This window comes from Bicyclus anynana, chromosome 7, assembly GCF_947172395.1.
Source record: "Bicyclus anynana chromosome 7, ilBicAnyn1.1, whole genome shotgun sequence".
In the NCBI taxonomy this organism is placed as follows: domain Eukaryota; kingdom Metazoa; phylum Arthropoda; class Insecta; order Lepidoptera; family Nymphalidae; genus Bicyclus; species Bicyclus anynana.
Genome location: NC_069089.1, coordinates 4,723,691 through 4,751,545, shown reverse-complemented (window position 1 = coordinate 4,751,545; position 27,855 = coordinate 4,723,691). Strand labels below are relative to the sequence as shown.

General features: G+C 37.1%; 1 protein-coding gene across 3 annotated transcripts in view; it reads right to left on the bottom strand.

The window, feature by feature from the left end:
• The window catches only part of LOC112048842 (folliculin-interacting protein 2), a 37,872-nt gene that overhangs the window by 6,600 nt on the left and 3,417 nt on the right, over positions 1-27,855 (bottom strand). For 2 of the 3 annotated variants that reach the window (XM_024086522.2, XM_024086523.2), the window contains exons 3-9: positions 23,340-23,452; positions 21,649-21,824; positions 11,447-11,554; positions 10,670-10,809; positions 7,478-7,596; positions 5,716-5,856; positions 4,469-4,618 (exon numbers count right to left, since the gene is read on the bottom strand). In XM_024086522.2, the coding sequence (XP_023942290.2) occupies positions 4,469-4,618; positions 5,716-5,856; positions 7,478-7,596; positions 10,670-10,809; positions 11,447-11,554; positions 21,649-21,824; positions 23,340-23,452 (947 nt within the window). Of the gene's footprint in view, positions 1-4,468; positions 4,619-5,715; positions 5,857-7,477; positions 7,597-10,669; positions 10,810-11,446; positions 11,555-21,648; positions 21,825-23,327; positions 23,453-27,855 lie in introns of those variants that run through there. The other variant, XM_024086524.2, reaches the window with a different exon arrangement.

Genomic DNA, 27,855 nt, shown 5'->3' with positions numbered 1-27,855 from the left:
CCAATAATCAATTAATACATTTTTTTTTCTTTCCTTCTTTTAGTTTCTTTTTTTTATTTTTAGTGGTAGGTAGATTTAGTTTTTGTTTCTTTTTTTTTAATGGTAAATTAAGAATTGTATTAAAATAAACGCATGTTGAATTAGCCTGTAAGTGGGGTGTACAATGTAGCATATTACTTTTTAATGCATGTTATGTTGAATTAGGTATAAGTTTTTTGTATACAACGTTGGCTTCCGAATAAATAAATAAATAAATAAATAAATGCCTTATTTCAGTAAATGAACCAAAAAACATTACATAGACAAATCCATAATGTTGTAATTTAGTACGAAATGCACACCGACCTACGTTACATAACTAGATCGCACAAATAGTAAGCGCGTGGATCCATTGAACGAGCGATCACGTGAGGAACGCGTATACACTACGCAAAAATAACTATTAAAAATACATGTACTAAAAATAACATGTTGCACTTGACTGATTTCATTCACACATGTCAGTAATTATCAGGGGGTACGTCCAAAGACAAAAGTTTGTATAATGGACGCCGACGCATATCAAATGGAATTCTTTCACTGTAAACAATTTGAGTCTTTATTGCGTCTCAATAAAAGTTGAAAATCAAATGGAATACTCCATAGCTTACTCCAGACACCATGGACGCACACTAAATAACAACTTTATGCAAATGGAATAAGAACAATTTTCCATTAGCTATGGCAAAAATCGTCTAATTGATCTGCGCTGACTCTGAGTCGTATACTGAAAGTGTTGGATGCGTTTCAAGAAAATGTCAGAAAAATATCTTCTGTCTTAGAGACGGATTAATGGTTCTATTAAAGCGATTAATATAGCAAATGTCAACGGATTTTTTAGGTTACGAGTAGATACTTATGTCTAGTTTGTTTCTTTTTTATTATTGCACCAAATAAATTCAAAACACATTTTCATTCTTTCGACTAATCTCCGTGAGCCGGGGTGAGAATTTTTGGATTTACTCTAGCGAGGCACGAATTTAAGGAAGGGTACCGTGCATGTTGTAGAGTAGGTAACTCCACCAAATATAAACCATTCATATAATTAGTAAGTACGTTTAGGACAACCCAAATAAAATACTCAACCAGCACATAGGTAGGGTAAGGTTCGTTAGTACAAACGTTATTAGAGCAACAAAGTATGCATTTCAAAAATCCGACGATTTCATCGTAATCTAAGGGAGTGGGAGGGTTACAAAGTTTCTAAATAAAGATTTTGTATTTGTGTTCTCCAGCATCTCATGCACAAATACAGAACAAGAATAGAATAACAAAAAACAATACTTTCTTCAGACTTCCGCAAAACGAAGTAATAAAAATGTCCTTAGAGTCTGTTGTTTTTGGTTCTAATCCACAGATATCTCTAGCTTTAGCGGTTTGTCTATGGAACCAATTACAACTACACTCATAAATCAAAAGTCTCTTTATCGCCATACTTAATCTATTCTATCTTTGTAATCATTAGTCTATCTTTGTCGCCATAATTAATAAAAATATTTTTAGAATTCTGGTCAGTTCGGTTAAGGAAATGTTTATTACCATTTAATTAGCATATTTAGCTATTACTAGTTGTTTTACCTACACCAACAAAAAACTATAGCATCTAAAAATATCATGAAAAATAAATATGATAATTGAAAGATACTCAAATTTTTTGGACAACCTTTTATAGATATTTAGCACTGACAAAACGATAGTAATATTTAAACCCTGTTATGTTTAGGAATCTTTTAGCGTCAAATTAGCACAATTGATCGCAAAGAATGTTTTTTTGGTTTTCACAGCTTATTTATAATCGACCTAAAAATGTAGAGTTAGAATAAGCATTTCTTTTATAGTAATATATAATTGAATATAATAATACATAATTGACGGACCGAGAAGTAGGTCTACTTGTCGGTAAGTGGAAAACCATTCCTCAACATGCTCTAAGAAATGATGCCTTGTGTCCATCAATCTGGGGCAGAAACAGACACAATATTGTATAGACTGAATTTACTTTTCATAGAAACGGCTCACAAAAGTTGCTCCCAATGCTAAGCGGTGAGCAACTATTTGACAAGTTTTCATATAATCTTCTGTCAGTTCCGCGAGCCGTGCGAATAACAGTGAGTCGAGTCTATGTACCGTAAGTACAGTGCCCGCCACAAGATATTATGTTTGTGAAGTTAGCAACAAATGACTGCGCAATTAATCAATAACGTTACGAACGGCAGGGGCGGGGAGCCGGCTCGACGCAACCGCGATTCATACCGCAGCTAACTTCACAAACATAAAGATTCTTGGCGAATTGTGATTATTTCAACTAGTAGGCCATACTAATTCCACTGGCAACAATGCCCTTCAGACCGGAACTCAACAATGGAAATAAGAACAGCAACGAATTCCACCCAGGAGTTCAGGCAAGGAATTACTGAACTTCTTTCTTGTAAAAAAATTTCAGTTAAAATTCTCAGGCCTCAAGTGGGAAGTTGATGATGTAATAGTCGGTCTTCGGACATCACGTGGAGCATCCAGCCCCGTTAATTACCATTAACATTAATAGTGGTCGTTATAGAATTTCACATTACTACCCTAAGCTTGAAAAGCCGAATCACTAAAGAATGAAAAAACATCGTAGCAGCGTAATAAATTAAGTTTCTATAAGGAGAAAGACTTGGCTCTATAGTGGGCGTTAAATTACGCTGATAACGATGAATATAACAACTTATTTATAGCACAACCTTATAATACAATAAACAAAAAAAATATGCTAATTGACTTGACTGATTTTAGGACTTCGTTTAGCATGTCATTGTGTATTGACTATATTGTTTATTTTGAACGCTTTCAATTCACACTTTAAATATAGGACGAGAGCCTGCAATAGCCATACCATACCATACTTCGTTTCCTGAAGACTGATAGACAGACTATTTTGGGCCCAGCACGTTGCAGAAATGAAAAAAAACGAAAAATCCCTTTATAGCCCATACTCCTGCTATAGGTAAGTACGGTAGCCAAATATGAAGTTTGGACTGTGGTTTCTTTGCAAGGTAGTGGTTTTTAAGGGACCAGACAGTGAGCCGTCCAAGTAGAAAGCATTTTCTTTAATGTGTTCCTCAGCATAATATAACGAATCATGTCTTCAGTCACTTAGCTTTGTCTAAGTATATTTAAGCTAGAACCTTTAGTTAACCTGCTTTCTAATGAATTTAATAATTAATAAGACACGGCCTTACCTAGTTTAAGGGTCAGGATACCATTGTAATTCTACACTGAGCTTCATTATCTTATCACAACTAATTGAATAATTAGTCGTTATTATTATAATTAGTAGTTGAGTAATTTATCTCATCTAATTTTCTGACCAAGGCGTATTTGGAAACCTCGTACCATTATGTAATTAACGTTTCAAAAATAATTGTAAACTAAGCCTTAAATTGAAATAAATAAATTTTGACTTTGACCTTGACTTTTGTATTTACTTTTGATTTTGATTTTTGACTCTGACATTAACTTTATTATCATTCGCGGCAGTCTGACTATCGCAGACTCTTAGTCCATGAGTCTTAGTCATGTGATTCGTTTTAACACCGGGTGTTAGACAAGTAGTAATAAAATTAGTAACGTCACTCAGCTAACGGTATAATGGTCTCGGTATAAAAGTAACGAAATATTTATATCAGCTTCTCACATCACGTGCTTTCTGTGGACTGTAACGTGGTGTCGAGTTAACGCGATTTGTATAAATTTAGCTCCATTAAATACATTTAATGACATGATGAGATAACTGTATTTTCAAATACTAATTACCCGACTGCAAGAAGGGTATGTTTTTCGCGCGTATCTTGTATGTATTACGTAAGTTTTTTTTTTTTTTTTTATTCTTTACAAGTTAGTCCTTGACTACAATCTCACCTGATGGTAAGTGATGATGCAGTCTAAGATAGAAGCGGACTAACTTGTTAGGAGGAGGATGAAAATCCACACCTCTATCGGTTTCTACACGGCATCGTAACAGAACGCTAAATCGCTTGGCGGTAAGTCTTTGCCGGTAGGGTGGTAACTAGCCACGGTCGAAGCCTCCCACCAGCCAGACTTGAACAAATTAAGAAAATCTCAATCTGCCCAGCCGGGGATCGAACCCAGGACCTCCGTTTTGTAAATCCACCGCGCATACCACTGCGCCACGGAGGCCTTCAAAAAAGTAAGTATGTATGTATGTAATGTTCTTTATTATCTCATATCTTCCAAACAGCTGAACGGATTTACGTAATTAAGATATTGTTAGATTTGCTTTATAACCCAAGTGTTCTTAAATAGGTGAAGTTAAAAAAATCAACACGATGACTGTGAGACTCAGACTCGTGGTAAAAAAAAAATTAAAAAAACACGCGTCGAACAGAGAACCTCCTCATTTTCTTGGAGTCGGTCAAAAACTACTCACAAGTTGGTGTGTTTGGTGTCGCCGACCGCTAGCACGGCGCACAGGTCGGCGAGCAGCGTGTTCGCGAGCTTGTTGGTGCGCTCCGGCGCGCTGCTGAGCAGGTCCAGCCACACCGACTGCAGCCGCGGACCGAACATCAGATCTGACAACCTGGAGTACAAGGAGTTATATTATATGAAAAGACCCGAGACCGGTCATGTGCGTGTCGAACAACGCGCATTTTTTTGGAGTTTACTCCTTGAGAATCGATTACTCATTAGCCCCCGGTATGAAAAAAATATGGGCAGTAATATTCGGTGAACTAATGACGCGTTACGTTTTTGTGCGCAACCTATTCTGCGCACCTTTCGGCGTGCGCAGAATAGCATGCATGCACACGTATGTGCACGCAGCGTACATAATGTAGGTATGCTGCGGTGCAAAATACACCTATTTAGACAGTCGATCTGAGAGAGTAAACTCCATTCGTGCGTCGGATCTGACACACACTTTTATATTTTATTAGTCTATACAATCAGATTGTAGTCAAGGGCTAACCCCTTGACTACAATCTCACCTGACGGCAAGTGATGATGCAATCTAAAATGGAAGCGGGCTAACTTGTTAGGAATAGAATGAATACCCACACCCATTTCGGTTACTACAAGACATCATACCGGAACGCTAAATCGCTTGGCGGTACGTCTTTGCCAGTAGACGCATAATTAACAACCTATATTCGGCTAACTGTTGAGCACGAGTATCCTCTTGGAATGAGAGGGAATAAATAGCCTACCACGCTGGGCCAATGCGGATTGGCAGACTTCACACACGTAGAGAATTAAGAAAATTCTTAGACATGCAGGTTTATTTACAATGTTTTTCTTTAACCGTTTCGCATGACACCTTCGCAGGCACAAGGCAGAGGTTATATCCGCTGGGCAATCGCATCACGCTTCTTAGTTGTGCTATATTAGCTAATGGTTGCTTTTGGTTTATCGACTACACTAATTCCTACTTGTATTAATTAATACTTGTTACTTTTCTGAATTTTTTCACATCTGTAAATAACCGTTTAGCTGGCTGACAATTAATAAAAACAATATTATCTATTAATTACAAATTTAAACATTAACATCTCACAAAGAAATCAAAAAATTCAAAACCAAACATGAATCATTTAAGTTTTTTTTAGCACCACCTTCCAACCGATCAGTGCATGTGATATGTATTTACAGATTACACCATAATGGGTTACATTAACTCACCACACCGCCGCATCACTGGCAGCCTTGTGTAAGGTGGACACGAATGCGTTCCCCACGCCCGCCGCCAGCGTGGCGAGCCGCAGCCGACACACTAGCGCCTGCAGCTGCGGCGAGTGCTCCAAACACCGACGTACTACGTCCCTGTCCACGAGGAACATGTGCTATCATCATTAACAGCCTCAGACCAATTATAGAAGGACCTGTATCGCACTCATAGTCACGAACAAAATTGACTGTCATTTTCTGAGGAAAACGAGCTTAGATTTGGTATTTAACTTATACTAAACTCGAAGTTTTTGCCCGTTTTTTACACAATTCAATTACACAAAAAGGTATATCACGGAGCTCTTTAACCGACAAACACGATTACAACTATTTAACATCGATTCTATAGAGACAGTTTTTATAATCGGATTAGATCCTTGATCATATACTTTGACAGAAAAGTAACGTCTAGCGAGGCAGGTCCTATACAATAATTGATCTGAGTTAACAGCCGATGGACGCCCACAGCTGAACGTAGGCCTCTTGCATGGTCTCCCAAACAAAACGGTCTCGAGCGGCCAGCATCCAGCGGCTCCCTGCTTGATGTCCTCGGTCCACCTAGTAGGGACTCGACCAACATCGCGCTTTCCGATGCGGGGTCGCCAATCCAGTACCTTGGGACCTCTATGTCCATCGGTTCTTCGAACTATGTGGCCTGCCCACTGCCACTTCAGCTTCGCGACTCGCTGAGCTGTCAGTGACTTTAGTTCGTCTGCGGATCTCCTCATTTCTGTTTCGATCACGTAGAGAAACTCCAAGCATAGCTCGCCCGCTGAGTGAAATTGGGCATTTGTTAGTATAATATAGCCATTAGCATTAAAAATATATAGTTTTGTATAGCATATTTTTTAATGCTAATAGTCGCGGAGCTGAAGTGGCAGTGGGCAGGCCACATAGTTCGAAGAACCGATGGACGTTGGGGTCCCAAGGTCCCTGGAATCTAACCCCCCACTAGGAGGACCGAGGACATCAAGCGGATTGTAGGAAGCCGCTGGATGCTGGCGGCTCGAGACCGTTGTGCTTGGAAGTCCATGCAAATGCCTATGTCCAGCAGTGGACGTCCATCGGCTGATAATGAACCTCAGACCAACTACTGTATAGGACCTGCCTCGCTATACGTTAATTTTCTGTCAAAGTATATGATCGACGATCTAATGCGATTATAGAGACTGTAAAAGATATATACCAAATCTAAGCTCTTTTTCCTTAGAAAATGGCAGAAAATTTCGTTTGTGAATATGGGTACGATACTGGTCCTTCTATAATTGGTCTGAGTAATGAAATCTGAGCCGCAAGAAAGAGTTTCTGACGGCCGGCCACTGGTCTCTTATCATAAATGTGCGTTTAGTTACCTATTTCAGCATTCTTTTAATTCAAAGTAATTTCAAAACGGATATACCTCCTAAGATATTCATTAAGAGCAAAAAATATCAAAGGCAATTTTGTTCATAATTAAATACTTTTGCCGAATATACTTATTTGGGAAAAGATTAATATAATTTTTATAAAATAATGCATTATTTCAGAACAAATTTTATTGTCATAAAAAAGATAGACGTACGCAGTACACGTAAGGCTCATCAAAAGTCATTGCATCGTTTGTCTATTATTGATTTCCTTCTTTTGTATCAGTTTTTTTGCCGAGAGAATATTTTAAGGTATAATAATTGTTATTTCATTCGTTACAACAAAAAATAATCAATACAAAAAGACTTACATATCGACAGTTTCAGCCACGCCGATGAGTAGCGCGAGGCCAAGCTTTCCCCTTCTGGTTGTAATCGGAGAACTTGTCAGATACTCCGTCGTGCCGCTTGAAGAGCTATTGCTATACAGCTGTGTACAAACATTCCTGGATTATGAAATCAAATCAAACCGAATTCATGTATTACATCAGATTTATCAGCCCACTCTGTAATGAGCCCTGTAAGCCAAGCCTTCCTCTCTATAGAAGATACGGATTGCCGAGCTTAGGGCGATAATGTTTGCCTATTGAAGATCAGCATGCAAGATTTAAGTTAACGATAACGCCCGGGGACGGAACTTATTATCTAAGGAAAACTTCTAGGAGGAAAAAAAGCTCAATTTATAGCCCAATCCAAATCTGGAACCCAGAGGCCTTGTGATTCGAAACCTAGCTAAAACTATGGGCTACCCACTGGAACAATAAGGCAGTCAAAGTCGTTTATTATAACCGGAAAAAGGGAGACGACTTTTTGACGTCGGTTTCATTCTAAATATTGTCACTTGGTGGTTATGATGAATAGTAAAGTTGAAAACTTAAAATTAATAGAACGGGGATTACAATAAATCGTTTAACCATGTGGTCCAATTGGTGTAAGAATAAGACATGACATGATCGGCATAAACTTATTTGATTTTCAAATAGTCAACACTTATTTTACAATGAAGATGTTTGTCACATAATATTTAACTTGTCAAGTAAATAAAGCTCCAACTTCGAGGTTGTCTAATTACAAGTCGCTGTGCAAATTATCACCGCTAATTATATTAGTATTGTCCAATTATCATCGCCCCTTGGACACTAATCTCGTGTTTTGTTCAATGGTGACATTTTGGGTGAAGGTAAAAGCAAAATTTACCGTGAATACGCGAAGTACTCGGAAAGCTCAGAATAACTTTGTAGGAGGCCAAGAGTTTTAGGAGGGAGGAGGAAATCAACAGGTTTAGGACGGAGGAGAAGGCCAAGACCCACTAAGGGTTGTAGTGCTGATGGAACTGAGTAAATAAGTATATAGGTATAATGAAATTAAACGGACATTCATACCTATAAGTAAATAAATTAGTTGACCAGCCAAAAATCACTGTTCTCATAGCGTCTCATTCTTATTTTAAGTCATTAGCGACAACTACGGAACGCGATACTGCTCGTGGTTTGAAAAGCACCTGGTCATCAATTTCTCCTAGTAATCTTATTTGAAAAAACACACAAATAAGATTACTGGAACACGGTATCCTAAAGCACTATCTTAAGAAGTTTCTCATATAAATCTGCACTCAACACGTAAATGCCTAGCTTAAAGGCGAAGCTCATTTGAATAGTGTCGCCGCTTGCACTTTTACAGCGGCGCAATGCGACATAATTATCATAATTACGAGCGCTGCACCGATAAACGGTCACATGACACAAGCGCCGGTCACTCATGTGACATGTACGTCACGCGCTAGATAAGGGACTGCATGTGCCAGTTCACACGACAGACCTGATAACTTTCGGCTGGCTTACCAACTTCCAAGTTCAAGTTCCTATGACTAATCCATACTCAATACTGTTCATGATTGACACTAGATAGAAATCCTCAGACTTACAGTAATAAAATCTCTAATATAACAGTAGAACGAGAGCCATTAGCCAGACCTATAATACTCGTATCATTTAATGAAGACTGAGAAATTGTCAGCAAATGCTTCATAGGTAAGTACGGTTTACAGCAGTCAAGTATGAAGTTTCAAGACCCCAGATTTTCAATTATTATTTAACTAAAGATCGTATTTTTTAAAATATTTTCTGAGGGATATCATAAAGAATCTTGTCTCCAATTGCTAGACACTAAGCCTCGAGGAAACCCTTCGCTAGAGATCTTTAAAGTTAGATTTCGGTGTTATAAAAGCTATGATTAAAACATTTAAGTCAAAATTAACAAAAACCACATTCATCGAGCGTGATCACTCACACACAATATTTGTCTTAAAAATATTATTACAGTTTGTCAAAACTACAATTCAAAAAACCGTAACATGAACAACAGATTGCTTAAAAATAAAGATGACGCTGTAGGGACTTGTCCATGAATTCCAATTATTTGTATTGACCATAAATTTTAACATAATCGACAAAAAGTAATCAAACAACAACATTTGGAGAGATAAAATTATTTCGCAAGGAATTCATCGAGTCTGAATTGTTCCACCTTTTTAATATGTATCTGGATTCTCAACGAATTCTTTCCTTGTGGTTTGGCAACCTACCAATTGAAGAATCGATACCGGTGAGAAATCAAAAAAAATTGGCAAACATTTACACATAAACAGTTCTTTTGGGCCTTCAATGGTAATGACCGTTGTTTTCTTTGGATCAGTATTATAGATCGGGTTACTGCTGCAATAACCACTAAAACTGCTTGCAGTTGGAGCGGAGTTGCGTTCTGTGTCTGTCCACCGGAGCGGAGTGAGGTTGCGGGGCAGAGTTGCAGACTATGCTAAGTAAACAAATGTTAAATTTAATTTATTTAACCCCGGTCCATTTCCCCGCTCCGCTAACCGGTTTTATATGAATTAAACTAGCTCGCAAGTCCCTCTCCACTTAAGAGGAGCGGAGATTTTGTGTAATCCTTTAGGTTAATATTTCTCCATTTCTCGGCTCCACTGTCTCGCTCCTCTTCGGTGGTCTGGGAGCCTAAGATTGTGTTTGCTAGGCTACTTAAAAGAACTATAGCATCGTCACCCCGGGATTTAAGTGATCACATCAATGCCAAAGTAACGCTCAAATACAAGAAGAACATTGAGGGACTTCCTAGTCTTATTAAAAAAAATCCAAGGCCTAATAAAATATAAACCTAATAAGATATTATCGTCGGCATCTATATTAATAGACGTCCTTCAATATCAAACTGGAAGTTTTAGCAACTTGAGTTCATAATTGTGATGTTTACTTATAACACTCAACACTGAACTCATATACGTGCTCTTAACACGTTCGCAGCGGCACTGATTTTTCTGTACTCACCCCTGGTGCGGTACGAAGTTCTTTGACCTCGTACTAAAACTTTCAGTGGTTCGGAACGAGGTTTATCGACCTCTTAACTTTTGAAGACGCTCTAAAATTCTTTTTTGCTGGTACGAGGTCAGAGCAACGTCTATTAATACAGTCCCAAATCAGCGTACTTACCTGAGAATCAGAACTCGAGATGGTGGTAGACGTGGGCACTTGCAACGAACTGTTAGTGAAGTCGAACCTCGTGGCCATGCTCTGGAAGGTTCTGCGCTGCCAGCTGCCACTGCTCGAGCTGCTGAGTTCACGGCTCGGCGCTAAGGACACCATACGCCTATTAATATAACACCCCCAATAGTCTACACAAGAAGTTAATCGAATACATATAGTGTAAAGCCTGATATACACTACTCGCTTCGACACTTCGACGAAGTCCTTAGTTAGCTGAGTCTTTTGACTTTGGCAAAAACCGACAAAAATTGAAGCTTGAGTGCCACGGAGATCACATTAAGCCGCCAGTCCTGGTAATTGTCATTAACATCTGATAGTTTTCAAACATCATCATCGCAAGCCCGCCAATATGCGTTGGGCCAATTAGAGAGAATGGCCTGGCCTTGTAATTTGTCTTTAAAATAGGCTACTAATGAATCAATTCATAATATTAGAGGACTTATTTTAAAACAATAAGTCCTCTAATACTCTGATATCGTCACTATTCAATTCGTTTATAAATGAGTTTAAGAGTACCTATTGCTTTTTAAAAAATGGGACTCGAGGAATATGGGAATTCGGTAATGTAAAACTAAAATATATCAGTTTCGTGAGCGATTGAGTTGTGATGTCAAAAATCTCTTTTACTTTTCGCTTGATCGCTGGTCATCTACAACACACGACAACTGTACTTTCCATAAGACTATGAATTGTCAAAGCTAAAATGAATAATTGAATACTCACAATAAAAGCAATAGTCATCGGACGAATTCTGCTCCCACGTGTCGAACATGGAGAAATAGTCGCACGTTGATCCCACACTGCTGTATGGCGATTGTTCACCATAAAATCCTGCAACAATGCTCTTTATAAATCAATCATCAACCTGAATCAACAACTGGACATGGGCCTTTCAGAGTTCGCGCCACCACCCATGATCCTCCGCCTTCCTCAACCAGCCTTTATAATTACGTTTGTACAACTTAATAATTATCGGATGTTTTTAAAAATGCATTAATCAATAAATTAATGCTTATGAATTTCTTGCAATGAGATCTACATTCCAAAGCATGGCAGTTTTATTATTCTGCAAGTAGGTGATGCTGTCTTAAGTGGACAAATTTATAAGAGAGGCTATGTACATCTCATATGATGGTCTCTGATCTAAACCACTGATTGATTTCTTCGCTGCTTCCATTCTTTTTATTTTTTATTTTCTTCCGTTCCACAAGAACGCTAAATCGGAGATACGTCTTTGAGGTTGGATAACTGGGAAAGACTGAAAAGTCTCTACTCGACCTAAGTAGCAGGCCAAGACCCATCTAGGACCAATCAGCTATAAAGCAAGCCATTCTTAACTGCGACAGAGGAATCCGAAATCCAGCGCATAATTTATGCTAGTAAATATCATTAAAAGAATGCAAATACCACAGTAACAATCATCTCAGTCGAGGAAATACTTTAATGTTTGTTTAGTAACTTGTGTGCTTATGGAAAGCATTATTTAGTGAAGTCAAACTGAGGAAGACCTTAATTTTTTTTTAATTGTGTTCATCATATCAGCCGATGGACGTCCACTTTGTAAGGACTTCCAAACATCACGATACTGAGCCGCCTGCATCCAGCGAATCCCTGCGACTCGCTTGATGTCGTCAGTCCACCTGGTGGGGGGTCGGCCAACACTGCGCTTACTAGTGCGGGGTCGCCATTCTAGCACTTTGGGACCTCAACGTCCATCGGCTCTTCGAACTATGTGCCCCGCCCATTGCCACTTCAGCTTCGCAACTCGTTGAGCTATGTCGGTGACTTTGGTTCTTCTGCGAATCTCCTCATTTTTGATTCGATCACGCAAAGATACTCCTAACATAGCTCGTTCCATCGCCCGCTGTGTGACTCTGAGCCTTCTTATGAGGCCCATAGTAAGCGACCAAGTCTCGGAGCCATAGGTCATCACTGGCAACACGCACTGATCGAAGACTTAATTGTGTTCAACTTACACTAATTCCAAAGCTGAACTTGAGAGTGTTCCGTCTGCATCTGAGGCGTCTGCGAGTAGGTCCGCGGCTAGCACTGTTCCCAATCCTAGTTCTAACTCGAATGCCGCTGGTACTCTTAGAACGAAGCGAAACCCGATTCAAACTGACCGCGCAAAGCGCAATAATAGAAAGTGATTAAATTATTTGGTTTAAAAGGTATCTATGGATAAATTACTATTTTTTGTTTTAGAAATAATTGTTTTGTAATTCACTTTGCAATATTTTGTTGTTGTACTTTGTGACGGTAATAACAATATTTTATTATTATGTTACCCTCATATTTAATGCTTAGAGTATTATCACAGATACTGTAGACAGAGTAACATAGAATCCATTTTATAATCTATGATTTGACTATGATATTATTTTGTTGATAAATGACAGTTGTCTATGTCCAATTAAGCGATGTTTACACATTCCAATTTGTGGTGTACTCAAAGTTGCCAGATTTATTATTGCTGATGCTAACAATGTTTGCTTACTGTTTTCTAACCAATTAAATTATTGATTTGTTATGCGTAGTGTTTCATTGCTTGATTGGACTATAGTTTATAATCTTAAAATTAGCATTGCAGCAGTAACTAAATAACAATAATATTTGTGTACGTATTTTTTTTAAGTGTTTACTGAGTTTATTTTTATATATATTGATTTTAGTAATCTGTATAAGTAGTAATTAATTTTATTTTTATTTTCTTTATTTCTCATTTATTTTTAATAGCTTTGTTTACTTTGCCTGTACTGTGATTAATATAAAGTATTTTCGTTTTAGTTTAGACTTTTTAATTATTATTGTAATATGTAGATTGTAAGTTTGTAGTGGTAATTTCTATTTATCTAGCTGGTGGGTGAACAAATTAGGGTTTTACTGTTTTTGTTGATTAATTTTTTTTTTTATATATATAAATATATATTTATAGTATATACATATATAACTATTGTGTATATTTTTATTTATATATTTTTTTTTTTAATTTTTTTTTTTATTTATTATTATATTACATTTGTAATATATTACAAAAATAATGGACAACCTAAGTAGTAACTCAGATGACGACAACAGTACGAGTATTTATTTCCAGTGTGGTTCCGATCCTTCTGAAGACAGTTTCAAAAGCACTGACATTCCTCTTAACGAATCGCTTGAACATGCTTTCTCGCCATACCCTAAAAGCTTTAATGTTGTTCACATTAATGCGCAAAGCATTCCCTCCCACTACCCCGATCTTTTAAATTCATTCGATGTAAAAGATATACATGCAATCCTAGTCTCTGAATCTTTCCTTAAGCCTTGCCTTCCTTCTACTTCATATGCTTTACCAGGATTTCATTTAATTAGAAATGATAGAACTGGAAAGGGGGGTGGAGGGGTTGCTATTTATTTACGCAGTCACATCCCTTTCTCAATTCTAGATAAATCTCCTTCTCTGTATACGGAGTCATTAGAGTACATATTTATTGAGGTTCTCTTTGGCACAAGAAAGCTACTGCTAGGAGTTTGTTATAGTCCATCTTTACACATTGACTATTTTAGTAAGTTTGAGGAGTTGCTTGAGAATTTTGTACCGGGAGTTGACCACGTCATTCTCATGGGTGATTTTAACACGTGCTTAATTAAAAACGACTATAGATCTAAGCGTTTCTCTAACATCATCAACAGTACTAATTTAAATATTTTGAATACCACATCCGCAACACATTTTTTCCCTAACTGCACACCATCTTTACTAGATCTTATGTTAGTATCCTCACCTGATCGTGTCAATGTGCATGGGCAAATGGCAGCTGAAGGTTTTTCATATCACGACTTGGTATATTTGTCATACAAAATTCGACCACCTAAAATTAAGCCTACAGTTGTGATGCGACGAAGTTTCAAGCACTTTGATAAAAATAAGTTTATGTCTGACCTCAGTATGATCGACTGGAGTACTATCCTGAATGCTTCGTCAACGAATGACAAAATTATTATTTTCAATTCTTTGTTGACGGAGTTGTTTGATGTTCACGCTCCACTTAGACCCATAAAACTGAAGCATCTACCGGCTCCATGGCTGACAGATGACATCAAGGCTCTCATGGCGAAACGAGATAGGTCTAAGACTAAGTACAAGCAGAATCCTTCTGCCGAGAACTTTGTAAAATATAAAGATCTTCGCAATAAATGCAATAGGCTTTGCAGGAATGCTCAGCGCTCCTATATTCACGCATCTGTAGAAAATAAGGATGCAGCAAAAGTCTGGAGGTTCTTTGACGCCTTGGGCATTGGTCGGGAGCGTAGAACATCATCTACTTGGAATCTCGACATAGAAGCACTAAATAATCATTTTACAAAAGTTACCTTAATAGATAATGCAGCTAAAGTACATACATTAAACACGCTTTCCTTACGTCCAAAACCAAATTCCTTGCCATTTCAATTTGCTTCTGTCACGGATGAGGAAGTAAAAAGAAATATTATGGCCATCAAATCAGATGCTATAGGGTGTGATCAGGTGAGTCGAAAGATGATCCTTTTAGCACTTGACGGCATACTAGATATCCTTTGTCATATCTTTAACCACTCTCTCTCTACAAATACATTTCCTAATACTTGGTGTTTAGCATACATTGTTCCTATTCCGAAATCTCACAGTCCTTCAACTTTCTCTCAGTACCGTCCTATTTCTATTCTTCCTTTTCTATCCAAAGTTCTAGAACGTATAGTGCACAAACAATTATTATTATATCTCTCTGAATTTAATATACTAAATCCATATCAATCTGGATTTCGCACTGGGCACAGCACTGTCACTGCACTTATCAAAATTTGTGATGATATAAGATACGCCATCGATAACCAGCTCCTTAGTGTTGTTACCTTACTTGACTTTTCGAATGCATTCAATACTGTCGATTTCGAGATTCTCCTAGCAGTTCTTAAGTCAATTAATATTTCTCCTGAAGCTTTGGGTTGGTTTCGGTCTTATCTTTATGATCGTAATCAATGTATTCGGGTTAATGAGAAATTATCTTCTCCGAGTATATTAAATGCAGGTGTTCCTCAGGGCGGTGTGCTTTCTCCGTTACTCTTCTCTATTTATATTAATTCTATTACTGATCTCCTCTCCCTCTCCTTCCATTTATATGCTGACGATCTGCAAATTTATGTATCATCACCCGCTGACTCGCTTGACAATGCAATAGCCAGTCTAAATACTGATCTTAATACAGTCAGTGCTTGGAGTAAATCCTACGGATTGTCGGTAAATGCAAGTAAATCACAAGCAATTTTGATAGGGTCACGTCAACAAATTTCGAAAATTAATACTTCATCTCTTCCTCCCCTTTTATTAGATGGAACTGAATTAAATTTTAACAGTTCAGTCAAAAATCTCGGCCTAGTTATGGATGAATGCTTTTGCTGGACACCCCAGGTTGCTGCTGTCAGTCGGAAGATCTTTGCGGTGATTAGCAGGTTGAGAAGGTGGAAGAACTTGTTTCCTCTTAAAACTAAGATTTCTCTTGCTCAATCGCTTCTTCTTCCATTACTCGATTATGCCGATTCTTGTTACTGTGACCTACCACAATATCTCCTTAACAAGCTTGAACGCCTTCAAAATTTAGTCATTAGATTCATATTTGGGTTAAAAAAATTTGACCACATTTCTGAATTTCGTGCTCAATTAAAATGGTTGACTATAGCTCAGCGTCGTAATTTTCACATACTTTCCTTGCTTTATTCTATACTTAATCACTATCATTCTCCTCCGTACTTAAAAGAAAGGTTTCACTTTCGCGGTTCTAACCACCTTCTCAATCATCGATACAGCAATGATAATAAGTTATCTATGCCATTTAGTCGGACTCACCGCTATAGTGAGTCGTTCACTGTTAAGGCGGTAAAACTATGGAATGCCGTGCCGCGGGATATTCGTCATTCTCAGTCGATTCATATATTTAGACGTCGTCTTAAAGACTACTTTTTATCACAGTAATATATTTAGGTATGTAATATCAATTTAAGTAAGTTTATTTTATTGTATATATATATATACATATATATTATTAATGTTAATATTGGTATTTATGTATTTTAATTTTCTTAGTTTATGTAAGTATATTTCATTTATTTTTTTTATTGTACAGTATTTTAAGTCGATATTTGCGCACCAACCACTTCTCTTTGTAAACGTGAACTCCTTATAATAACGGTTGCCTGGAAGATATCACTTTAGAGATAAGGCCGCCGTTACACCATTGTTTGTATTTTACTTGGTTTGTTTTTGTAAAATTTTGTTATTTTGTTTTTGGTGTAATAAAGTGTTTTATTATTATTATTATTATTACTAATTATTAACTGACGAAGTCGCGGTCGTTAATGTAAATTAAATTGATCGTAATTTATAATACCAATAAAATGGAAAATTGCGTTGTATTGGCGCGAGGCGACGAGTATGAGTCAACTTTCGTACACATCACGTGAGATCTACCCATCCGCCCGTAGGCTCGAATAGATCAGTGCAGTCAAGGCTGACACTAACTCACTAACTCAGCGTCATAAATCGACCATTAATCCATCGATACAAATAAAGAAAAAGGAAATTAAACTTTTTAATTTTGATTTAATTAACTAACAACAACTCTATTTCTGTTTGGTTGTATCTATATATTATATAAGACAAAGATTGTCTACTGTTTATACTATTTTTATTCCGAATTTAGCTACTCCACTGATCGCACACATGTACAGTTTTGTGTTTACTTACATAATATATATTTATGTATATATGCCGTTGCCGAGCGCCGTTTGTACCTGGTTATTACTTAAAGCATACACCTAGGCCTACAAATGTACTGGGAGGTCGAGGAGGTGGAGTGGGCTTTTACATTCGTAAAGGCATAAGTGTGCGCATTCGCCCCCATCCTCAACCAGTATCATCCTCAGTTGAACAGTTGTGGTTGAGCTTAACTATTAATAAATATCGTCTTATTATAGGTACTGCCTATCGTCCGCCTTGGCTTAATATAAATGAATTTTTTGAATCAATGATGCAATCAGTTAGTTCATTTTCAAATGCCGATTTTTTAGTATTGCTAGGTGACTTTAACATAAATTTATTGAATCGCGAAGATAACAAGGTAAAAATATTTGAAGAGTTTCTACATTGTACAAACTTAAAGCAAATAATCACTGAACCGACGCACTTTACCGAACACTCGAGTAGTGAAACGCTTATAGACGTTATATGTACCGATGCAAATATACGCAACGTTTCAGTTAATTATATACCCGAGTTGGGTAGACATGCGCTAATAACTACTACCTTAAACCTTAGAAAAGATAAAATTCCACCACATTATATTACAGTAAGATCACTAAAAGATATAAATTTATCAAAATTTAATAAGGACTTAATAAATGTAGACTGGAATAACTTAAATAATAGCAATGATGTAAATAATATAGTAACAAATTTCAATAGCACTATTTTGAAAATATTTGACCTTCATGCTCCATTCAAAAAAATTCTCATAAAAGAACAACACCCTTGGATAACTGCTACTATTAAATTGATGATTCGATTAAGAAATAAAAGTCAAGTGAGAGCTAAAAAAACTAAACAAGCATCACATATAAAATTCTACAAAGATATGAAGGCTGTGGTTTTAAATGCTATTGAATCGGAAAAAATAGCTTATCATACGACTTATATTAATACTTATATCAAACAGCCAAACGTATTATGGAAGAACCTAAAAAAATCAGGTTTGGTAACAGATAAAAAGAAATTAAGTGACATTCCCGCTGCACTAAAGAACCCAGATTTAATTAATAAACATTTTCTTGACGTACCCGGTAGTAACTTAGTTACTATGTCAGACCTCACTTTCTTCGAATTTCATAGATATTGCGATAGTTCCTTCAGTTTACAAGTTGTAAATGAAACTGTTATTGCTAAAATTATTCGTAACCTCAAATCTAATGCTTCAGGTGTTGATAATATTACACTTCAAATGATTTTGTTATCATTACCACAAGGTTTACAAACCATTACAAATATTGTTAATTTCTCAATACTAACTAGCACATTCCCAGACTTATGGAAAGTAGCCAAAGTGCAACCGCTACCAAAATGCAACAATCCTTCCTCATATAAAGATCTTAGACCAATTAGTGTTTTACCCTGTATTTCTAAGGTCCTAGAAAGAGTAGTCTCTAATCAAATGACAGAATACATTGAAAAAAATAAAATCCTTCCCGTTCATCAATCGGGTTTTAGGAAACATCATAGCACGGCAACAGCGCTTACTAAAGTCGTTGATGACATTTTAACAACGCAGGATCAGGGAATGTGTACCATTTTAGTTTTACTTGATTTTTCCAGAGCGTTCGATGCTATAAACATCACTCTACTTCTGTCTAAATTAGCTTTCTATGGATTTGATACTTTAACGATTAAATGGTTTGATAGTTACCTTACTGGTAGATCTCAGTTTGTTGAAATAAAAAATAGTGATAATACCAGTACGGTATCGGCTACATCTGGAGTTACGAGAGGAGTACCGCAAGGGTCAATATTAGGGCCGCTGCTCTTTGCTATTTATTCGTCGGATATTGTAAATTGCTTTCAATACTGTGATTATCATATTTATGCGGATGATGTGCAACTGTATATATCTTTTTATCCTAAAGACCGTGATGCAGCTGTCGCCAAATTAAACCATGATCTGAATCGAATAAGTAACTGGGCTAAAAGGAACTGTCTTGTTTTAAATCCTGAAAAATCTGTGTTTTTGCTTCTGGGTTCTAGGCATAACATTAGTACTTTAAATAATCTAAATTTTAATATAACTGTTGATAATAATAATATACGAAGGGTACATGAAGCTCGAAATTTGGGTGTCATTTTTGACTCTTCATTGCATTTTGAAAAGCACGTGTTAAATGATGTACGACTTTGTTTTTATAGACTTAAATTATTATACAGAATCAGGCAGTATATTGGCATAGAACTAAGGAATAAGCTGTGCGAGTCGCTGGTGTTGTCAAAACTTAATTATGCTGATACAGTATTTGGTGGTAGATTGCTAGTTAGAACTAAAAAGCTAATACAGCGTGTCCAGAATGCCTGCGCTCGCTATTGTTACAATATTCCGCCAAGGAGTCACGTTACACCGTATATTAACAACGCAAACCATTTAAAAATGGATTCGCGTCGAAAACTACATTTTGCTACTTTGCTCTTTGGCGTGATAAAGAACGGTGTCCCAGAGTACCTTGTAAATAAATTGAGGTGGATAGAAAACCGGACAACAGGTCGATTACGAAACACCTCTATAGTTTTATCGATGCCTCATCACAAAAGCGCTGTGTTTCGTGGTAGTTTCAAGTTTGCCGCCACTAAGTGTTGGAATGACTTACCTCCACCAATGCGAGATATACGTACTATTGGGTTATTTAAGACTAAATATAAAGCTCTTTTATTATTGGATCAGCAAACAAATAACCCCTAGTACTAATTCCTTTTCTCCTTACTACTACACTATGGTGGCGGCAGATCGTTCATTTTACAGGTTGACTCGTATTAATTATTGTTTGATTTTCCTTGTTAATTTAGTTTCCCATAAATGTTAATTTTGTTATTTTATTAATCTGTTCGTTCTTGTTTCATTATTTTATTTTACTTTGTATTCATGTATAAGTTTTAAGTTAAGACACGTCACGTAGACACGTCCGTGAACTCACAAGGTTTCACCTGAAAACCAGCGCCACAGCTCGCTGTGGCATCGTGCTGAGGTGGATACCTGTTTTGTCCACGACCAGATATTTGTATGTTCTGTTTGTTTATTTTATTTTATTTTATTACTCGTGTGTGGACAAATAAAGATATATTCTATTCTATTCTATTCTATTCTATATGTATATAATTTTTACACTTCTTGAACACACAAGTCGACATTGTAGACAATTTTTAGGTATTATTTGTTTTAATAACCTTTGTTGATTAAAATGCGACTAAATTAAATAAAGACAATTACCCGCTTTTGTCCGCCTTAGTTTAGACGCGCTAGTGACATATCTAATAGTATAAAATCTTAGTATACTATTTACTATTTAGATGTAATAGATACATGGTAAAATGAGCTATCTTGGTACTTATAACACAGGCTATGCTTAGGTAAACTGGAGCTAGATAGTGATGTGTGTTTAAGAATACTTATATTATTTACAAAATAGATTCAAAAAAAAACAAAAATATAGTTTATGTGGACAAGAAGTTGATTCTACGAGTATATTATTACCAAAAAAAATATTAATAAAACAGATTTCAAGTCCTCTGCAAAAAGGAAAAACGAACACACACTATATCGAAGTATCAATCTCGATGAATATTTTTACTTGGTGAAAGCAGTAATTCAAACAACAATAGTAGATTATTCTCGCGACGCAGTCTACCGCCTCTTTGGCAGAGTTGGTAATGTGTGGTTCTTATCAGACCGTTCCTGAGTTCCATTCCCGGCTCTCATTAGTATACGATTTTATATTTTCTAAATTGGCCTAGGTCTTCAACGGCCTCCGTTGCCCAGTGGTATGCGCGGTGGATGTACAAGTCCGAGGTCCTGGGTTCGATCTTCGGCTAGTTACCACCCTACCGGCAAAGACATACCGCCATGATTTAGCGTTCTGATACGATGTCGTGTAAAAATCAAAATGGGTGTGGATTTTCGTACTACACCTAACAAGTTACACAGCTTCCATCTTAGATTGCATCAACACATATCATCAGGTGAAATTGCAGTCAAGGGCTAACTTGTAAAGAATAAAAAATAAATTGGAAAATGTCTGTGACGATAACATGAATAACACTGTGAAGAGAAAATAGACAAATTGTCGTTCAAAAGCATGACTTCTTTTAAGAGACTTACCAGAATCACCTCTATCCAAAGAGAAGCTCAAAGAAACACCTTCCTCCTTCAACTGCGGCACGTTCAGTGGCTTGGAGCTGCCGTTGAGGTTGCCACTGCTTCTCGTCTCAGTGATCTTGCGCTCGTGTCGCGACGCGCGACGCGATGGCACACTGAACAACTTCGTGCACATCAACCTGGACAAAATCAATGTTCTTTAAGTTTCAATCTAATATTGCCTGAATGACAAAAATAATAATCGTCTTTATAGAGTTTCGTACCTCAAAAAGGCCAATAATCGGATACCTATCTACCAAGACCCTCTTGGGAACGCGTGGAGGTATCGAGTTGAAAGAAATATTGTTCTTAAACTCCTTGAAGGTGTATGCTATAGCTTGTGATATCTTTATTGAATGCTGGGTTGCCTTGTCAGGTTATTGCGAGATTTTTTATTGATAGGTACTCTACTCCTGGTTAACTTGAAGTTTCATATTCTTTAGTACTTCAATGTAGATTGTCGTCTATGTCATAAGCAGCATCATTATCAACCGTCCACTGCTGGATATAGGCGATTTGTCTGGAAATAGGCTTTTCAAAGGCCTTCATTTAACCCCTTTGATATCGTCATCCCACCCAGTGGTAGGATCGACCAACACTACGCTGTCCTGGACAGGATCGCCATTTCAGCAACTTGGGACCCCAACGTCCAGCTCTTGGAATTAGGTATGTTCCCTGCCAATTTCCACTTCAGCATAGCTCGCTCTATCGCGCGCTGAGTTATTCTGTGCCTTACGAAGCCCATATTTAGCGACCAAGTCTCGGATCCTTAAATCATCTATGTAAATGAAAATATTTTTTCGCGAGTTATACAAATAGCGGATGTTTAACTAAGAGACTTGATTATTATGATAAGCATCAAGGAAAATCTAGTACAAGTCGCTTCCATGCGGAAACAACAAGTACATATGTACGCAGTATTCAATGCTAAATACTCGTTGTTGGAAGACAACAACTTTTTGATTAAGAGATGCAATAAATAACATAGCAATATATGTATTATTAGCCTATTCTCGGCACCTCTCCGACTCGAGGTTGCTGAGAATTTCTTACAAGATGAAACCTCAATATGTTATCTACTTGAAGTGCCTCTTCATTACTGAAGGTCGGTCAGTTTTTTAAACTTCCCCTTGGCTAGGCATAACTCTTCTCTGACTGTCTCTATGCCAATCCACTGCATTATTCGTACCCTTATTCCTACTCTACGAGAATATTTCCCTGCGACCTTTTTTTTTCATTTATATTCTTTACATGTTAGCCCTTGACTCTCAATCTCACCTGATGGTAAGTTGTGATGCAATCTAGATCTAGATGGAAACATATTAACTTGTTAGGAGTTGGGTGAAGATCCACAACCCTTTCGGTTTCTACACGTCATCGTACCGGAACGCTAAATCGCTTGGCGGTACCACTGTGCCGGTCAGCCAGACCTGGACCAATTAAGATAACCTCGGCCCAGCCCAGATCGGATCCAGGACCTCTATATTGTAAATCCTACTATGCAGTATTGCGACACGATAGGTCGCAATACTGCATAGTCCGACGCATAATTCGAAAGCGGATAGACCATTGGAAGATCCAGCTTTATTTATTTATTAATACTGATACTAATATATACATTATATACGAATTTATGTGATTACCTAGTCAATTACCTTTTCGGGTCGTTCATAATGTGAATCTTCAATGATACGCTCTTGCAGTTCATGGCGACCGCGCCGAATATCATCTCACCGAGCACGCCCGTATCGCACGCTTGGCCTTTATACTGTACGGACAAAAAAACATATATATACTAATATTATAAAGCTAAAGAGTTTGTTTGTTTGTTTGTTTGTTTGAAAGCGCTATTCTCAGGAACTACTGGTCCGATTTGAAAAATTCCTTCAGTGTAAGATAGCCCATTTTATGACTATATTCAAAAGTAATATAACAATTAACTATTAATCATCATCATCATTATCAACCCCTATTCGGCTCACTGTTAACCACGAGTCTCGTGAGTCTCAGAATGAGAGGGGTTAGGCCAATAGTCCACCTGCACGTTGGCCCAATGCGGATTGGCAGACTTCACACAAGAAACCTGCATACCAGAGAATCAAGGAAATTCTCCGGTATGCAGGTTTCCTCACGATGTTTTTCCTTCGCCGTTTGAGACACGTGATATTTAATTTCTTAAAATGCACACAACTGAAAAGTTGGAGGTGCATGCCCCGGGCCGGTTTCAGTCCCACACCCTCCGGAATTGGAGGCAGAATTCATATCCACTGGGCTATCACGGCTTCATAATCTACACAAGAAACAATAAAGTACGTAACGGACGTAAGTACGGACGTAATCACGGGCGTCCGCTAGTTCATTATAAATCGACGATTTTAAGATTTTAAGTGTAAAGCACTTAGACAACCGAAATGATCAGAGTCACGTGATTGAGTCACCGCGACGCCGATGACGAACACCATAAATGTACGTGCTAAGTGTTAGCGGAGCGTAAAAAAAGGGATAGCAATATTTCTTGTTAGCTATTGGTCGACTGTTTTTTTTCACTAGACATGTTGCAGTTTGACATACAAACGCACCTTAGACATACAGACCTCCAATCAAAGTACTAAGACTAAGGCAAGCGAGGTCATGATGTCTCATCACAAATCGCTTGTAGATCCGCGATCACAGTGCACCTACACTCAGAAAGAGGTTGATAAACCGCCAAAACGCTTACCTACTTATGCAACCCTACCAGTCGGAGCGGGCTTATATCCATTTTTCACGCACACAAAATAAATCTATACTAATATTATAAAGCTTTATAATATTAGTATTATTATTTATTACAAAGGAAGAGTGTGTTTGTTTGGTTGTTTGAGCGCGCTAATCTCAGGAACAACTGGTCCGATTTGAAAAATTCTTTCAGTGTTAGACAGCTCATTTATCGGAAGGAAGGAAGGCCATATGCTCTATATTATCCCCGTATTCCTACGGCAACGGGAACCACGCGGGTTAAACCGCGCGGCGTCAGCTAGTTCACAATAAATTTATAAGGAAGTGACATTTACAGAATTATTTATCACAGTCACATGAGTTTGAATGAAACCGGTAAAGGTTTATTTACTTAGCAACGTGCAATGTCTGTTGGAAACGTAAATCGTATATACTCGTAAATCACAAAGATACTTCCGAAGGATAATAGCTGACTATTATAGAAATTGCAATAAAGTAGATCACTCAAATGGCATTTACTACAAAATTCATTGGCCGCACAACATACAGAATTTTATATAAAATCTCTGAAAGAATCATTACATTTGTTAGAAAATATATCCATGATGATAAACTATAACGTAATTTACCATCAGTGAAATACTTGAAATATAAAAGCCATTGAAATCGGTTCACACCAGATTTTCGCTAAACCTGAATCGTTTCAAAATGATCATACAGCTTATAGCTACCTGGGATCTATTATCTTCCGTTTGAGTTAAGTCAGTTGAGAAACTTAATTTCAGAATATTTTCCCGGGAAATTGCACCGCCTTGCCCCTGGGTAGCTACGCTATTGGATCGATCAATCCCTTTTTAATTCAATTTAATCTATACTTTAAATTGCTTTGTAACTATTTTATAAAGAAGTAAGAAACTAAAGAAGAACAGGCTCACAAACTACTGGACCGATTTAAAACAATCTTTCACCAATGGACAGGTACATTATAATTGAGTAACAAAGGCTATATTTTAAATCCGTTTTTCCATGGGAATGGAAATTACGCGTTTTAAACCGCGGAGGTATGCTTTTATAAATTGATTGCGCAAAATTCCATCCAAAAGTTCGCAGTTCGCGTCGCTTCTCTAACCTTTCGCGTCACGTGAGTCGCATAATGTAGGAACCGGTCCATTTCAAACGACACACACCTATACACGTAAACAGTACATCGGCATCGCTTCTAAAAACAGAGTCAAATTAATGACATCACGAGACTTAGGAATACGCGGTGAACTCTGAGACGACTTTCAGGATCTCATCTCATTAAGTTCAGAGCAATCGTGACATGTGATCGTTATGCAGAGGATATCCGTTATATTTTACATATTATATATTTTAATTAATTACCCTTCGCGACTCGCTGAGACAACGAGTCGCGAAGCTGAAGTGGCAATGGGCAGGCCGCATAGTTTTAAGAGCCGATGGACGTTAGGGTCCCAAGATGCTGGAACGGGGACCCCGTAAAGCGCAGTGTTGTTAGACCCCCCCACAAGGTGGACCGAGGATATAAAGCGAGTTGCCATAAGTACCATTGTGCTTAGATGTCCATACAAGAGACCTACGTCCATCGGCTGTTATGATGATGATGATGATGATGATGATGATGATGATGGTGATGATGATGATGATGATGATGATGATGATGATGATGATGATGATGATGATGATGATGATGATGATGATGATGATGATGATGATGATGATGATGATGATGATGATGATGATGATGATGATGATGATGATGATGTATCAATTACACAATATTAAGTATAATTTTGTTTTAAATTAATTGGATCTAAAGATAAATAATTCTAGAATATTAATTTGTTTTTACATAGTTGATCAACATCAACCCACTTTTAATGTCGATGCAGGGCCTGGCTACACTTTAAATGTCGATTACAGGGGCTAGCTACACTTTAAATGTCGACACTCCCCAATTCTGAAGCATTCTACTGGTTAAAGTATTTTTTAAATCTGATCAAAATTTCGAAGATTAACATCTATATTCAAACTTAAAAAACTAATCTCTATAATATGTTTATAGATTTAATCAAAATGAGACAACTATTCAAGATGATCAGATAGCAATACAAAGATTTATCGACATATTATTGTATTACAATATCGCAGATAATAAGAAATCTTATTACAATAATAAAAGATATTAAAATAAATTAATCAACACAACGACAATACTAATTGGTGCTATTCTAAAATTACAGTCCCACGATAGTTCGTTAGACCCACTTACTGTCTCGGTCTTAATAAATGGCTAACGTATAAAGTGGTCTAAATATAGAATCGCAATGCGAATAAACTGTGAATAGGAATCCTCGTGACGGCTCAATTGTTGTGTTATTTATAAATTGTTACAGTTACATTCGATAAGGTAGCCCACTGATAGTGTACACATAATTTATATTGTGTACATTGGCAATCAGTTTACGTTTCACAACGATTTCCGTACAAATAAATGCGTAATAGGCTACTTGCCTGTAGTACTAAAACAAGAATATTTTTTGCATATAGGCAGTTTACATGGCTAGAAAATCGAATCACATTTTTATTTATGAAAATAATCTCGTAACTGTAGGTAATATTTTAATAAAAGAAAATTGTATTTTTATCACGTAACCGCAAACGCCAATTATTAACTGTGACGTCATTCACTATAAGGCATCGGTTTGTGATTGGCCATTGCAATGACGTGATATATTACGCTGTTATCCAGTCTGCGTTCCATTTGGTTCCTAACGATCTTACTTTCGACTGCAGTTTTTAAAGTACGAAGAAGAAACTAAGCTTAAACGCTTAAGTAAGAAACGTAGCCTTATGAATGACGTCGATTGTTCATTTGTTGCGTTTCGGTGGCAAAAATTTCAACACAATTGCCGTTACACCAGCAAAAGAAAACATCAGAAGTGGGATCCAAGTAAGGGCTCTATATAGCTAATATCTCAAAAGGTCTTAGTTAATGATAGTAGAAGCTAAAAATATATAATAAGTAATTAATCATTACAGTACCCTTAAATTAAACGCAAGAAAACTCAATACCACATGTTCCATTTTTCAAGTAAAATAATTGTCATGTCAAACAAAATTAAGAAAAAAGTATTGTAAGACAAGGAATAATTTAGTTTGCTAATGTATGCATCAAAACTAATTGACATTTCCTGTTAAGATATATTCTGAACTTATTTTTCAACTATGGCTATGTTGAAAAACATATTTAAAATATAATACTGTTTTATCCTATTAAATGACAACAGAATATATGACTGCCAGGTTCAAGTAGGTCAACAGTAAAAGTCTATAATAGCTCAACGGTAAGAGCTGATTAATCACCACATGGTTGCAGTTTGATCCAAGCCCATTGATTGGTCTTTTGTCATACCCACTCCACTCCTAAAA